This window comes from Palaemon carinicauda, chromosome 3 (genome assembly GCF_036898095.1).
Source record: "Palaemon carinicauda isolate YSFRI2023 chromosome 3, ASM3689809v2, whole genome shotgun sequence".
In the NCBI taxonomy this organism is placed as follows: Eukaryota; Metazoa; Arthropoda; class Malacostraca; order Decapoda; family Palaemonidae; genus Palaemon; species Palaemon carinicauda.
The window spans coordinates 50457956-50472955 of record NC_090727.1 but is presented as its reverse complement, the minus strand read 5'-3'; the positions used below and the strand labels follow the sequence as shown (position 1 = coordinate 50472955).

The window sequence follows — 15000 nt, the reverse complement described above, 5'->3', positions numbered from 1 at the left end:
ATGTAGATCGTGATGTCAAATATGTTAATGCCTCTATAACTTATTTTCACCTTGTCCCTCTAAGATTTTACAAAGACGTATTCATCCATGAGGGGATATAACAGAGACTGTTCAAGAAATGCGAATTTTAAAAAAGAAATTGTTCAAACAAATTGTATTGTAATTGTAATAAGAGAACCCAGTATTTTAAGAAATTAAACAATTTCTGTCATGTTAAAAGTTTGGAGAAAAGATAAATAAGCCATTGTTTTGAGTAATTATATATATCATTTCTTTGCATATATTTAGAATTATTCCGTGATGTCACTCCTGTCTTGTCACTTTTGAATTTCTGCAATTTTGTCACTCTTCCGTCATGTCAATCTTTTGATAATGACCCATATATATATATATATATATATATATATATATATATATATATATATATATATATATATATTATATATATATATATATATATATATATATATATATATATATATATATATATTTATATATATATATATATATATATATATATATATATATATATATTTATATATATATATATATATATATATATATATATATATATATATATATATATATATATATACGCAAAAGCCAGTAGGAAATAATAAAAAATTTTAGTACCAAGCGCTTTCGTGCACGAAAGCGCTTGTTACTAAAGCTTTTTATTATTTCCTACTGGCTTTTGCGTATACCAAGCCACGTGACCCTTGTGGCAGTAAAGCATTATGGATGCCAGGTGCCTCTTCACGATTTTTGCTACCTTTCGGATACTCTACCCGTCACTACTACCTTTTGTGATTGGATTTCGTTCTTCTCTTATCAAAGCCCACAAGCTGAAGTTACAACTTGAATTTCTACGTAGGTGTTTGAATGAATATGTTATGCTTAGATCTTTTTTATCCAAGAAACATCGCCATCTTTCAGACAAACCATTTGAGGAATATCAACGACTTATTCTGCAGAAATACATTGAGTTAACAAAAGTGGATGTTGAAGAAAATTTCAGACTCCTAAGATCCAAAAGCTATAGTTTTAATCAAGCCATCCTGTCTGATTGGAAGCCACAGTTACTTGATTATTGTTATGATAAACTGAGAAGCCAGTGTCGTCGTTTGAAGAGCGGACTCGATCGAAAACTAGAACGTCTCATAGAAAACAGTGATTGGAACAAGAATGCTAACCCACGATTTATTTGCAATCTTTCAGATAAAGTACTAGATAATGTTACTATCGCAGCTCTTGGGTATGGTATCAACTTTTCTGTTTGTGATAAGAAAGTGGATTGGGTAGAAATAGGTAAATCATTCTGTAATTTGGAAAAATTTGGATCATTGTCTAATGAAGATTTTAATATTTGTAAAGGTGTAGTTTATGGGGATTCCTCTGTTAAATGTTACGCTAATGTTCCCAATAGGTTTTTAAATGCTTACAGGAAACTAAAAAAGGACGAAAGTCTTCATATAACAAAAGCAGACAAATCTAATACACTTTTGTTGATGAATAAGAATGACTATGTTGATAAAATGTTAGAAATTTTAAGTGACCAAGAAGCTTATTCCATTCTTAATTTTAACCCACTTGAAAAGGTCAATAATAATTTTAATAAGAAAATAAAAACATTGTTACGAGGAAAAGATGGATTGATTAGAAGGTTTTGTACTGTGTGGGCATCGTTGCCTTATATGTACGGGTTAATCAAAACACATAAGCCTAATAATCCAGTTCGACCCATAATTAGTTCTGTGGGGTCATCAAAATGGCTAGTGAAAGAGTTGTCCCCCTTGTTAGGAAATATTTCTGGCTTCTCTGTGAAAAATAATGTTGATTTCCTTAATCGTCTAAGAAGTTACAATATTGATTTTGTATTTAAAATGATAAGTTTTGACGTAACATCACTTTTTACTAAAGTTCCAGTTGATGATCTATTAGATTTTTTAACCGAAGAATTGCCTAATTAATAATTTTCTCTGCCATGTAATACTATGTTAGAATTGATTAAACTGTGCATCAAAGATTGTAAATTTACTTTTAATGGGAATTTTTATGAGCAAAAATTTGGAATGACAATGGGTAACCCTTTATCACCTCTTTTAAGTAATATTTATATGGAATTTTTTGAGAAGAAGCTTTTAGTGAATATTTTGCCGGGAAGAGTTTTGTGGTCTCGCTATGTTGATGACATTTTTTGTATATGGCCTTTAAATGAAGATGTATCTGTTTTTTTTTACTTAGACTAAACTCACTGGTTCCGTCTATTAATTTTACAATTGAGGAAGAAAGAAGTTCTGTTCTGCCCTTTTTAGACGTAAATGTTCATAGACATAATAATAGATTCAAGTTTAGCGTTTTTAGAAAACCCACCAATGTATCGTCTTACATTCAATTTTATTCTAATCACCACATTAAAGTAAAACTCTCTGTTTTTTCCTCAATGTTTTTGAGAGCTCTTAGAGTTTGTAGCCCAGAATTTTTAGATGATGAGTTTTTAAGAATATACGATATTGCCTTTAATTTGAAGTATCCAAGATTCTTAGTTGACATAGCATTACAAAAAGCCAAAAAAACTTATTATGCAATTGACAATGTAACATCTTTTAATCATGATAATTTATTAGTTTTACCGTATAATGATAGTTTTCTCTGTCTACCCAAAATTTTAAGATTTTTTAAGGTTAATGTTGTTTTTAGAAATTCTTCTATTATAAAGTGTATTTTGATAAAGAACTCTCCGCGTAATAGTGTAGGCTGCATATATGAAATTCCATGTAGTGGTTGTAATTTGAAATATATTGGGCAAAGTGGTAAAATGCTGGCAACAAGGATAAATCAACATAAATACTGCGTTCGAGTTGGTAATATGTCTAACGCACTATTCGTTCATATGAATGACTATAATCATTTGATAGACTGGAAGAAATCTAAAGAGCTGCTATTTTGTAAAGATGTTGTGAAGAGAAATATTATAGAATCAAGTATTATAAAGATAAAGTCGGATTGTGTTTTTAATATTAGTGCTGGTTTATATAAATTGGATAATTTCCTCATGACCAATATTGTTCAACAATTCAAATTCACATAATTTTTGTTTAACTTTTTTTGTGTTTATGACCAGTTTGCGTTCAAGTACAATTTTGGCTGTGGGTTGTTTGTTTGACAATGCTAGTTAGCTGACTTGGTTTTTCTATCATTTCTCTACAGTTCAAAAAATTTTGTTATTTGTTTTTATCCTATTTTACTTATTGACGTCCTTCAACTATGTCTCACTTTTTATTGTACCCTGAAGAAGTGTATTAAAATGCACGAAAGCGCTTGGTACTAAAGCTTTTTATTATTTCTTACTGGCTTTTGCGTATACCAAGCCACGTGACCCTTGTGGCAGTAAAGCATATATATATATATATATATATATATATATATATATATATATATATATATATATAGATAGATAGATAGATAGATAGATAGATAGATATATAGGTAATTACATACTTTCAAATGTATATATATATATATATATATATATATATATATATATATATATATATATATATATACATATATATATAGACTGTATATATTATATATACATATATATATATATATATATATATATATATATATATATATATATATATATATATATATGTGTGTGTGTGTGTGTGTGTGTGTGTGTGGGTGTGTGGGTGGGTGTGTGTCTGTGTGTGTGTGTGTGTGTGTGGAAGCCAGGCAGAATCCCTGAAGCATTTGAACAATTTGCATAAGAGAGTAGATTAGAATATTTCTTTTCATGCATCTGTAAACACGAAGCGTTCAACGTAATGAATGCTAGCCTGTTTTGCACCACTTTGTGTAATATGGAGGAAAATCAAATAGCGTAGCGTGAATATTATTATTATTATTATTATTATTATTATTATTATTATTATTATTACCTCCGTCAATGAATTTCGAGGGTTATGTTTTACCCCCTGTTTGTGTGTTTTTGTGCGTGCGTGTGTGGGTTTGTTTGCTGACAGCTTCTTGGCGACAATTTTAATCGTAAAGTAATGAAACTTGCAGGGGTTAATTGTTATGTAAATAGCTGGATATGATTAAATTTTGGAAGGTCAAGGATAAAGGTTAAGGTCACGGTCAAGCAAAATGTCCAAATCACGTAATCCGCCATAAGTTTGGACATCGTTGTCATAGAGACTTGAATTAATATAGGTTCAAGTCAAAGGTCAAGATCAAGGTCAAGCAAAGTAAAGATCGAAAATTAAATTGCCTTGGCGGAGGTCTGCGCTCTACTGAGTACCCCTTAAGTTATTATATTAAACGAAACGAGCCAAGATAGAAGTTTGTACGAATGCTTCTGGAAATGATAAATAAGTAAAGAAAGAAAATAGATAGAAATTATAATAGAAGCACAGTTAAAAAAGAAAAATTTAATCTTCAAAAAATAACCTTCAGAAGTTTTCCGATAACTCTTTGCAAAACAAGTAACACCATCACTCACAAGGAAGATGAAATCTGACTGAATTTCAAGGGCCCTCATTCTGGTTAACAGTTTCTCGAGCCTTCCATTTGATCCTGCCACCTTCCTTCCCTTTATAACATTTCAGATTTCCATTTGTGGGGCACGGTCGACATTTTGGCTCTCGTTTGTCCAATTATTAGATTTGTGTTTGTGTTTCCAGGAAGGGCTGGGCTTTTTGTTTTTCAAATCCCATCTCTCTTTAGAAGCATACCAACAACATTGTTTTGATTTTTTTTCTCCTGAGAATGTAAAACATAAAACAAATGCCGTAACCTTTACACTTAACTGGCTGAGTTATTGATATTTCCGTACAGAAAACTTTCACAACAATAAGGCCTTTGGTAGAAGGTTGGCCAAGGCACCTGTCACCCATTGAGATACTACTTCTAGAAAGTTGTTGGGTCCTTTGACTGACCAGATAGTACTACATTAGATCCCTCTCTGGTTATTGCTGATTGTCCTTTGCCTACACATACTCTGAATAATCTGGCTTATTATTTACACATTATCCTCTTTCCTCATGCACCTGAAAACACTTACGATAATAAAAATATTCGCCTTCATTCAAGGGGATAACTACTGAAGTGAAATTGTTCAGTGCCTACTTTCCTCTTGGTAAAGGTAGAAAATACTCTTAAGCTGATAAGAAACCCATTTAGGAGAAGGACACACAAAAATAAAACCGTTGTTCTCTCGTCTTGGGCAGTGCCATAACCTCTGTACCATGATCTTCCACTGTCTTAGGTTAGAGTTCTCTAGCTTGAAGGTACACTCAGGCACACTATTCTGTCTTCTTATTTGCTTTTCACACTAGGCTATTTTCTCTGTTAGAGTCCTTAGGCTTATATCACCCCGCTTTCCAACTGTGGTAAAAGCTTAGTTAATAATAATAATAATAATAATAATAATAATAATAATAATAATAATAATAATAATAATAATAATATACCTAAATTTTCTTATATAGCATTATGCTCCCCACCATTTCAATACTTCGCACGATACCTAGGCTAAACAGATCGTTCATCTTTACATCTTCAGATTATATATTTTCTTATCTACATTCATCGGTGACACTGCACTTCCATAAAGGAGTATTGGGTTAAGAACTCGGCATACATTTTCGCCTTGTCTTTCATAAAAGAAAAAAAAATCTATTGTAAGAAAGATGCTCGGTCGCATTAAGTTTTTCAGTTAACTTCTATTTCCGCTCTCTATTCTCATTTCACATAATTTTTCCCATTTCATTCTGCTCTTATATATATATATATACTTACATTCATCTTTTTTTATATATCGAACAGTTTTTCCTCGAATAATCTTTCCATTTTGTTCTATATTAGATTTGTCATTTTATCTCCGTGTCACTCAATAATATTCCCATTTACTGTAATTCCATAAACACACATCTTTTTAATGGTGGGAGTACTCCCAGTTGACCCCATTATCCCATCATAGAACTTTATGTACATATATATATATATATATATATATATATATATATATATATATATATATATATATATAAACTGATAAATGTATATATATATATATATATATATATATATATATATATATATATATATATATATATATATATATATATATATATTATTCTTGAATATATACTTGAATTGGAAGCAATGAAAAAGCCGTTATATTATGCTATATCAGATAGTAAGTGATAACTCTGATGTCAAGACTCTCTCTCTCTCTCTCTCTCTCTCTCTCTCTCTCTCTCTCTCTCTCTCTCTCTCTCTCTCTCTCTCTCTCTCTCTCTCATGTTATATACACATACTGTTCTTACATACATGCATATATATATATATATATATATATATATATATATATATATATATATATATATATTATATATATATATATGCATATATATATATGTATATATATACATAGATATATATAAATATATATATATATATATATATATATATATATATATATATATTTATATATATATATATATATATATATATATATATATATATATATATATATATATATATATAAATTATATATATATATATATATATATATATATATATATATATATATACATATATACATATATATACACAACAAACCTGATCAGCTAATTAAAATTGACTAACATGGTGTTATTGAGTGGTATTAAGTACACACTTTTGCCCAAGGAAAGTAGGTGTTGGTATTCTATTGCAACGTGCTCCAAGGATGCGGAACTCATACTTGAGAGCTGTGAACACCTTGAGAGAGTAAATACTCATGAATTGCAAATGATCCCATATGGCCCTTTCAGTGCTAACACGATCATATACGTCGCATCGACTTATTAAACGGGGACTTTTACCATTGAGGCATTAAACAGTGCAAACTGTGTGTTTCTGCCCTAGGAAGTGGGATAGTTAAGGTTGCAAATATATTGTAGTTCAAGGTGGAGGAGGAGCTCTTAGTAAAAAGGTTTTCCGCGCGTGTGAATATCACGTGTTTCACACGTGCTGGTACACTTGAATGTTATTCTATGTTTTATTTTCATCTCGCTCTACAACTCACTGTTACCATAAATTGTTTATACCGTTTTTTTTTATCAGGAATTTTCGTGTTTGAAGTTTTGTGACCTTCTTGCTCTGAAACTCTTGTTTATAAACTCGCTGTCTGTCGGAATAAAGTTAGTTGCATTCACCTCGAATCTCAGTTATCACCTGACTGCTCGCTTGCTCGCACAGGGTTCTTCGGTCCCCCTTTGTTGAAGAAGAAGGAGAGTAAAACACTCATCTCCCTACAGGGCTTTCAAGTTTTGATTTCTGTGAAGTCCCAAATAAAGAAAAGTTTGTACTTTAGCTGCACTGTAAGTTGCAGATATTATTATTATTATTATTATTATTATTATTATTATTATTAGTAGTAGTAGTAGTAGTAGTAGTAGTAGTAGTAGTAGTAGTAGTAGTAGTAGTAGTAGTAGTATTTGCTAAGCTACAAATAAAAGCAGGATGCTATAAGCCCAAGTGCTCCAACAGTTAAAAATAGCCCAGTGAGGATATGAAACATGAAAATAAATAAACGGCAAGAAAGATAATGAACAATTAAGATAAACTATTAAAAAAAACATAAACAACATTAAATTAGATCTATCATATAAAAACTATAAAAAAATTTAAAAAAGGAAGAGAAGGACACTCCAAAATCAAACCATTGTTCTCTAGTCTTGGGTAGTGGCATAATCTCTGCACCATGGTCTTCCACTGTCTGCTTGAGTGGACCCCCAGGCACACTATTCTATCTAATTTCTCTTCCTCTTGTTTTAATGAATTATAGTTTATATATAGATATTTATATTTAATGTTACTGTTCTTAAAATGTTTATATTCAATGTTACTGTTCTTAAAATATTTATATTTAATGTTACTGTTCTTAAAATGTTTATATTTAATGTTACTGTTCTTGAAATATTCAATTTTTGCTATTTGCCTTTCCTCGCTTTGCTATTTTCTTTATTGGGGCTTCTGGGCTTATAGCCTCCTGTGTTTCCAACTAGGGTTGTAGCTTAGCAAGTAATAATGATACCCCTCAAGATAACCTGGTTTGCGGGTTCCAGTATGCTTACATGCTGTATTTTATACTAAGAGACAGAGAAATATTTCAATATCGTCTTAAGAAAAATCAAATTCTTTCATTAGGATTCTCGGTAGCTACGAAAAGAATCTCGAATCTCCGTTTTGTTGTACTTATCGCCACTCATGGCTTAACTGAAAGACAAGGCGAATGCAACGAACTTTATTTCAATAGAGCGAGCTTTTCATACATCAGTTTCAATGTAAGAAGGTCCCAAAAACTCAAACTGATCAATGCAAAAAAAACTTGCTCAAACCGGTTCTGTTGATAGAGAAGTGTAGGGCGCAATACATAATGATAAAGAAAAATAAGAAATACCATTACAATGTACGATTGGGAAACACGTGCAGTACATTGAACTTATCATTCAAATAGATTTAAGATTAATATTCTGACAAAAAACTTGGAATGTTTAATCCTCATGATTTTAATCCCATAAACGAGATCTTATTTGCAAAGGTACTTATATTATTTCAACAAAAAAGGATTATTTTCTGTGAGCATACTGGGAAAATGGGACTTTTTTGAGTGTCTATTGAAAAATAAAAAAGTCCTGCTCCAAAATTTCCTGCGCCAAAAACGTCCTAGACCGGCATGTAGGACATACATATTTGGCCACAATTATTTTCAAAGTTGGAATGACACAAGACCAACAGAGTTAATGTATGTGAGAAGACTAGCTAAGATGAAGAAAAGGATTCAAAGTATTGAAGGTCTGATCCTCGTACATCGTAATGTAGTGCCAAAATGTTCAATCTTTTAACCGTATTGTATACTTGATGATATTTATTCCTACTGATTTACGTTATATGCTTAATATTTCCTTTATTAGGAAATTAGTTTTGAAAGGTTAAATTTGTATCAAGAATTCTAGTAGCTTTTTTAAATTAATTTTCTCTGCTGGAGCCTTTGGGCTTATAGCTTCCTGCTTTTGCAACTAGGGTTGTAGCTTAATAATAATAAAAATAATAATAATAATAATAATAATAATAATAATAATAATAATAATAATAATGATATATTTCCGTGTAACATTTTTGAGCTTTCCCAATTGGTTGATACATACTCTCTCTCTCTCTCTCTCTCTCTCTCTCTCTCTCTCTCTCTCTCTCTCTCTCTCTCTCTCTCTCTCCACAGACTCGCAGGCACAAACAAACACGAGCATGTTATGTGTGTCAGACTTTGTAATGCAACTATCGATGGAAATTCAATATGGCCACGACTTGATATCCACTTGATATGAAGATATTTCTAAAACGAGCATCCAATAAGACCAGTGTGAGTTTTCAATTAGAGTCAGTCATCAAATAGTGACAAATTTGATCCTCTTATTTTGCTTAAGTTTCACGTGATGTTTTTGCTTTCACAGTCACTTCGATTAATCGTTTAATCTTGAATAACTTTTTTTTTATTCCTTATTGTTTTAAACATTACTGGTTTCTTGCTTAAGGGGATAAAGAAAGGATCAGTTTTCGTATGGTCCCTTATTAACGTGTGAAAATGAATGTTTGTCTTTGTGAGAAAGTATGCTTATTAGCAGAAATAGTTAATACGTGTTTGCATTAATATTTTAAACAAAGTATACATTCATAGACAGGAAAGTATATAAACGAATTTCGAATAATGAACATAACCAAAACCAATCAAGCTGAACAAATGATCCATCCCCAGGGAGAGAGAGAGAGAGAGAGAGAGAGAGAGAGAGAGAGAGAGAGAGAGAGAGAGAGAGAGAGAGATGAACGTGAAAAAGTAATAATTGTTCAAACCGATCAAAGAAAAAATTTATATATCTGAGAGCAAGCACAATATATATATATATATATATATATATATATATATATATATATATATATATATATATATATATATATATATATATATATATATGAGAGAGAGAGAGAGAGAGAGAGAGAGAGAGAGAGAGAGAGAGAGAGAGAGAGAGAGAGAGAGAGAGAGATGAACGTGAAAATGTGAAAATGTAATAATTGTTCAAACCGATCAGAGATAGAATCTATCACAATATATGTATGAGAGAGAGAGAGAGAGAGAGAGAGAGAGAGAGAGAGAGAGAGAGAGAGAGAGAGAGAGAGAGAATGTGTGTGTGTGAGAGAGAATACTGCAGAAGTCGAGTAGTATGAAATAACACATATTCGATAATAATGAATTATTCTTAATATCAATTCGACGTCAGAAATAGATGTTAGTGTTTATCAACAGATCGGATATTTTTCTTTTTTTATATATTCCCCCCCACAAAAAAAAAAAACCTTCGATAATCCAGCTTCTTATCCTCCAGAGAGAATCCCAGCGATTCCCATCTTGGTGGAAAGTGGGTCTTTCGGCTCCTTCGGGAGGCACCAAAGGTGGTCTTCTTGGATGAACTGAAAACCCTTGATTCCTCCTGAATTGCCGGAGGTGATTTCATTACTCATTTTGATTCAGTTTTATATCAGAAAAAGACAGATGACCCCTGCCTTGCCTTCCATAATCCCTTGAAGACATTGTGATCATATGAAATTTCCATAGAGGATCTAGACACTTTTAGTTCTCTCCAAAGTCATAAGCTAGTTTCAAAGTCTTCAGAAAAATTTCTTTTTCTATTACAAGGCTAAATTAAATGAATGATGGAAGCACCTCCGGTGATTCCGGAGGAATCATGGGTATCCTCTGAAAGCACCCAGAGGAACCCTTCCCCTCCATTCCTCCCCGCTTCACACTCACATCCCCCTCCCATCCTCCCTCCTTCTCACTCCCTTCCCACCTCCTTTCCTCCTTCCTCTCACTCCCTACCTCCTCCTTTCCTCCTCCCTCTCCCTCCTATCATCCCTTCTCCCCCCTCCTTTCCTCCTCCCTCTTCCTCCCTCTCCCTCCTATCCTCCCTCCTTCCCCCTCCTTTCCTCCCTCCTTCCTACTCCCTTCCTCCTCCCTCCTCACTCCTTTCCCCTCCTTTCCTCCCTCCTTCGAACTCCCTTCCCACTCCTTTCCTCTCTCCTTCTCACTTCCTTCCACCCCCTCTCCTTCCCCTCCTCTCCTCCCTCCTTCTTACTCCCTTCTTCCTCCTTTCCTCCCCCCTTCCCCTCCTTTCATCCCTTCCTCTCACTCACTTCCCCTTCCTTTGCTCTCTCCTTCCCACTCCCTTCCCCTTCTTTCCTCACCCTCCACACTCCATTTCCCCTCCTTTCCACCCTTCTTCTCACTCCCTTCCTCCTCCTTTCCTCCCTCCTTCCCATTCCCTTCTCCTCCTTTCCTCCACCTTCTCACACCCTTCCCCCTCCTTTCCTCCTTTCTTCTCACTCTCTTCCTCCTCCTTTCCTCCCTCCTTCCCACTCCCTTCCCCTTCTTTCCTCACCCTCCACACTCCATTTCCCTCCTTTCCACCCTTCTTCTCACTCCCTTCCTCCTCCTTTCCTCCCTCCTTCCCATTCCCTTCTCCTCCTTTCCTCCGCCTTCTCACACCCTTCCCCCTCCTTTCCTCCTTTCTTCTCACTCTCTTCCTCCTCCTTTCCTCCCTCCTTCCCACTCCCTTCACCTCCATTCCCTACCCCCCTCCCCACTCCATTTCCCCTCCTTTCCTTCCTCCTTCTCACTCCCTTCCTCCTCCTTTCCTCCTCCTTTCTCTATCCCTCCCTCACCCTTTCCTTCTCCCTTTCACTCCCTTCCCACTCCATTTTCTCTAATTTCCTCAGCCTTCTCACCCTCTTCCCCCTCCCTTCCCCCTCCTTTCCTCCCTCTTCTCACAACCTTCCCCCTCCTTTCCTTCCTGCTTCTCACTCCCTCTCCACTCTTTTCCTCCCTCCTTCCCACTCCCTTCCCTATCATTTCCTACCCCCTATCACTACCTTCCCCCTCCTTCCCTCCTTTCCTCCACTCCCTTCCCCTAATTCCATACTTTCCTCCACTCCCTACCCCTCCTTTCCTCCACTTCCTTCCCCCTCCTTATCTCCCTCCTTCCCACTCCCTTCCCCCTCTTTTACTCACTCCTTCTCACTCCCCTTCCCCTCCTTTCTTCACCCATTTTCACTTCCTTTCTCCTCTTTTCCTTCCACCTACTCACTCCCTTCCTCTTCCCTTCCTTCCTCCTTCTCCCTCCCTTCCCCCTACTTTCCGCACCCCTTCTCTCTCATTTCCTCCCCCTTCTCATTCCCTTCCTCCTCCTTTCCTCCCCCCCTTCCCACTCCCATCCCCCTCCCATCCTCCCTCCTTCTAACTCCCTTCCCCCTCCTTTCCTCCTCCCTCTCACTCCCTACCTCCTCCTTTCCTCCTCCCTCTTGCTTCTATCCTTCCCCCCTTCTCACTCCCTTCCCCCCCTTTCCTCCCTCCTTCGAACTCCCTTTCCCCTCCTTTCCTCTCTTCTACTCACTCCCTTCCATCCCCTTTCCTCCCCCTTCTCCCTCCCTTCCCCCTTCTTCCCTACCTCCTTCGAACTCCCTTCCCCTTCTCTCCTCTCTCCTTCTCATTCCCTTCCCCCTCCTTTCCTCCTCCCTCTCACTCCCTACCTCCTCCTTTCCTCCTCCCTCTCAATCCCTTTCCTGTCACTACTAACTCTCTCCAGAAATAGCATTGCTGTTTCTCATATGAGATTAAAACCCAGTTCACTTATCCTCTAAAACACGTGATAATCTTAGGAGCATTTACACTGTGAGCAAATATATAAAAGGTCTAGTCGAACAACTACAGAAGAAATAACGATCAAGTGTTACAAGGAGTGACAGCTGGGACCATGTCGAAAAATCATCCACCGTTTTCCACCTTAAGGAATCTAACTTGGGAGGTTCTACATCGAAATTACACAAAATGTGAAATACAAAAATTCTGTAGTCAAATACAAATAAGTGGGATTTGGCCGACTAAGGAAAATCTAATTGATAAACTGATGCTCTATTATTCGAACTTACAAGGATCACCACTAGAAACAGCAACAACACACCAGGTAATGTCACCTGATCTAGAAGGGGAAAATGAAGATCGACGATATACAGAACTACTGAGGAAATTTGAAAACAGAAACAAGTGATAACTTTTATGTCATTAACAACAACCTGAGAGAAAAGGACGCAGAAATCCAAGAACTTAAAACTCTAGTCTTTATAGCAGAGGAGAAAATCAAAACACTGCAAGAAGCATTACAGAAGAGTGTCTTTAAAGAGGTGATGGTCATGGCGATAGACTCGGTTCTATTTTAGATGAGAAGAAAACGTTGCTTATAGGAGATTCGAGTTTACAGGAAGTAAGAAGAAGTGACTTTAAAGAAAACACTCTAATTAGGACCCTCCCTGAAGCAAATATGTCCCTAATTAAGTCATGGATAAAGGAAAATCTGGATCACCCCTTAAGCGAATGCATTATCTATGGTGGTGCTCAGGACATTCTTGGGGGAACATTATGTATCGGAGATGGTTTTGGATGAAATTGAAATTGTCGCAGAGTGGAAAAGTAAAAATGAACATATCAGCATTAAAATATGTGAGCTTGTTCCAAGCTTGAAGTCAGATGATCTTGTTAAAAAAATTAATGATTTTACTACTAAGTTGCTTGGCTGGTGTCAAGACAACGGTGTTATTTATATTGGGACCCAGAACTATTTCAGGCTTGGAACGGGAGACATAGATGAAAACTGCTATGATAATAAAGATGGTCTGTCATATGATAATTTAAGTAGAATAGGAACAGTCAGGTTATTGGATGCAATCGTATCCACATCTCAGGGTAGTATTGTTAGAGAAAACTGGAATGAGACTAAATGGAAGGCACACAAACAATACAATGGTGGAAAAAGATCTGTAATAAAGAATAACTATGGAAATCACAATGTAAGAAACCATAGAAACTTTAGATATGGAAGTGACCCCAGCCATTCAATGGCATATAAATTGAGAACTGGAAATAATAGGAGAGATCAAGTTGAGACTCATAGTGTTAGGAATAGACAAAAAAACAATAGTTTGAACCATTTTAATCGTTATGCCCCTAGGAATAATTTTTCTGACAATAGACCGACGTACGGAAGAGGTTGCTACAACTGTGGTGAATTTAACCACAGACAGTCAAATTGTAGATACGACCATAAAGTAAAATGTAATTACTGCCACGTAGTATTTTGCAAAAGAACTAGAAAGATGGCCAAGATGATAGTGGCGAAGAGTTTAGGTCTACCAATCGCTGTAATTTTATAGCTATTATAGGGTATATATTAATGCACAATCACTTTTAAGCAATAAACATGTAATTGAACTTTTATTAGAAAAAGACAATTTTGATATTTTATGTGTGAGTGAAACGTGGCTATATCCTCATATGAATGATGCATATATTAATATTCCCTCTTATCAACTTTATCGAGATGATCATGGCCGAGGGGGTGGAGTTTGCATATATGTCAAAGATTACTCAAAGGTGAATGTAATAAATAATTGCATTGAAAAACAGAAGGGCATTGAAGCTAAATGGTTATCAGTACAACACCGTGAATTACCGTCAATTATCTTAGGTTTTATATACCGTCACCCAAAAGCAAATGTTTCATCTTTTAATTATATTTCAGATTCTTTTAAAAACGTAATTTTACGAAACAAGCCTATTTTTATACTTGGAGATTTTAACGACCACTTGCTCAAAACAGACAACAAAATTGATAAAGTTGTAAATAACCTAAAGTTACAACAACTCATTACAAAACCAATCAGAGTAACTTCAGACTCAGCAACGTTGATAGATTTACTAATTACTAATAATAAGGAAATGGTACTCGATTCGGACGTTATTCCAAGCCCAGTAGGCGACCACGAAGCTATCATAGTTAATACAATGATTCCAATTTGAAATCCTTTTTATAAATATGAGTGGGGATACATCAACTGGGTGAA

The 15000-nt window shown here is 35.0% G+C and overlaps 1 protein-coding gene across 1 annotated transcript; it reads right to left on the bottom strand.

Annotated features, from left to right (window-relative positions):
* Positions 1–11330: 11330 nt before the first annotated feature.
* Positions 11331–11672, bottom strand: LOC137631807 (sperm protamine P1-like). The gene has a single exon (XM_068363794.1). It carries the CDS (start codon positions 11670–11672, stop codon positions 11331–11333), a length of 342 nt encoding a protein of 113 aa, XP_068219895.1.
* Between the last annotated feature and the right edge of the window lie 3328 nt (positions 11673–15000).

Bases quoted from the DNA above. Each gene is read 5' to 3' on its own strand.
- LOC137631807 (XM_068363794.1), bottom strand. From the start codon at position 11,672: ATGGAGGTGAAGGGAGTGGGAAGGAGGGAGGAAAGGAGGAGGAAGAGA.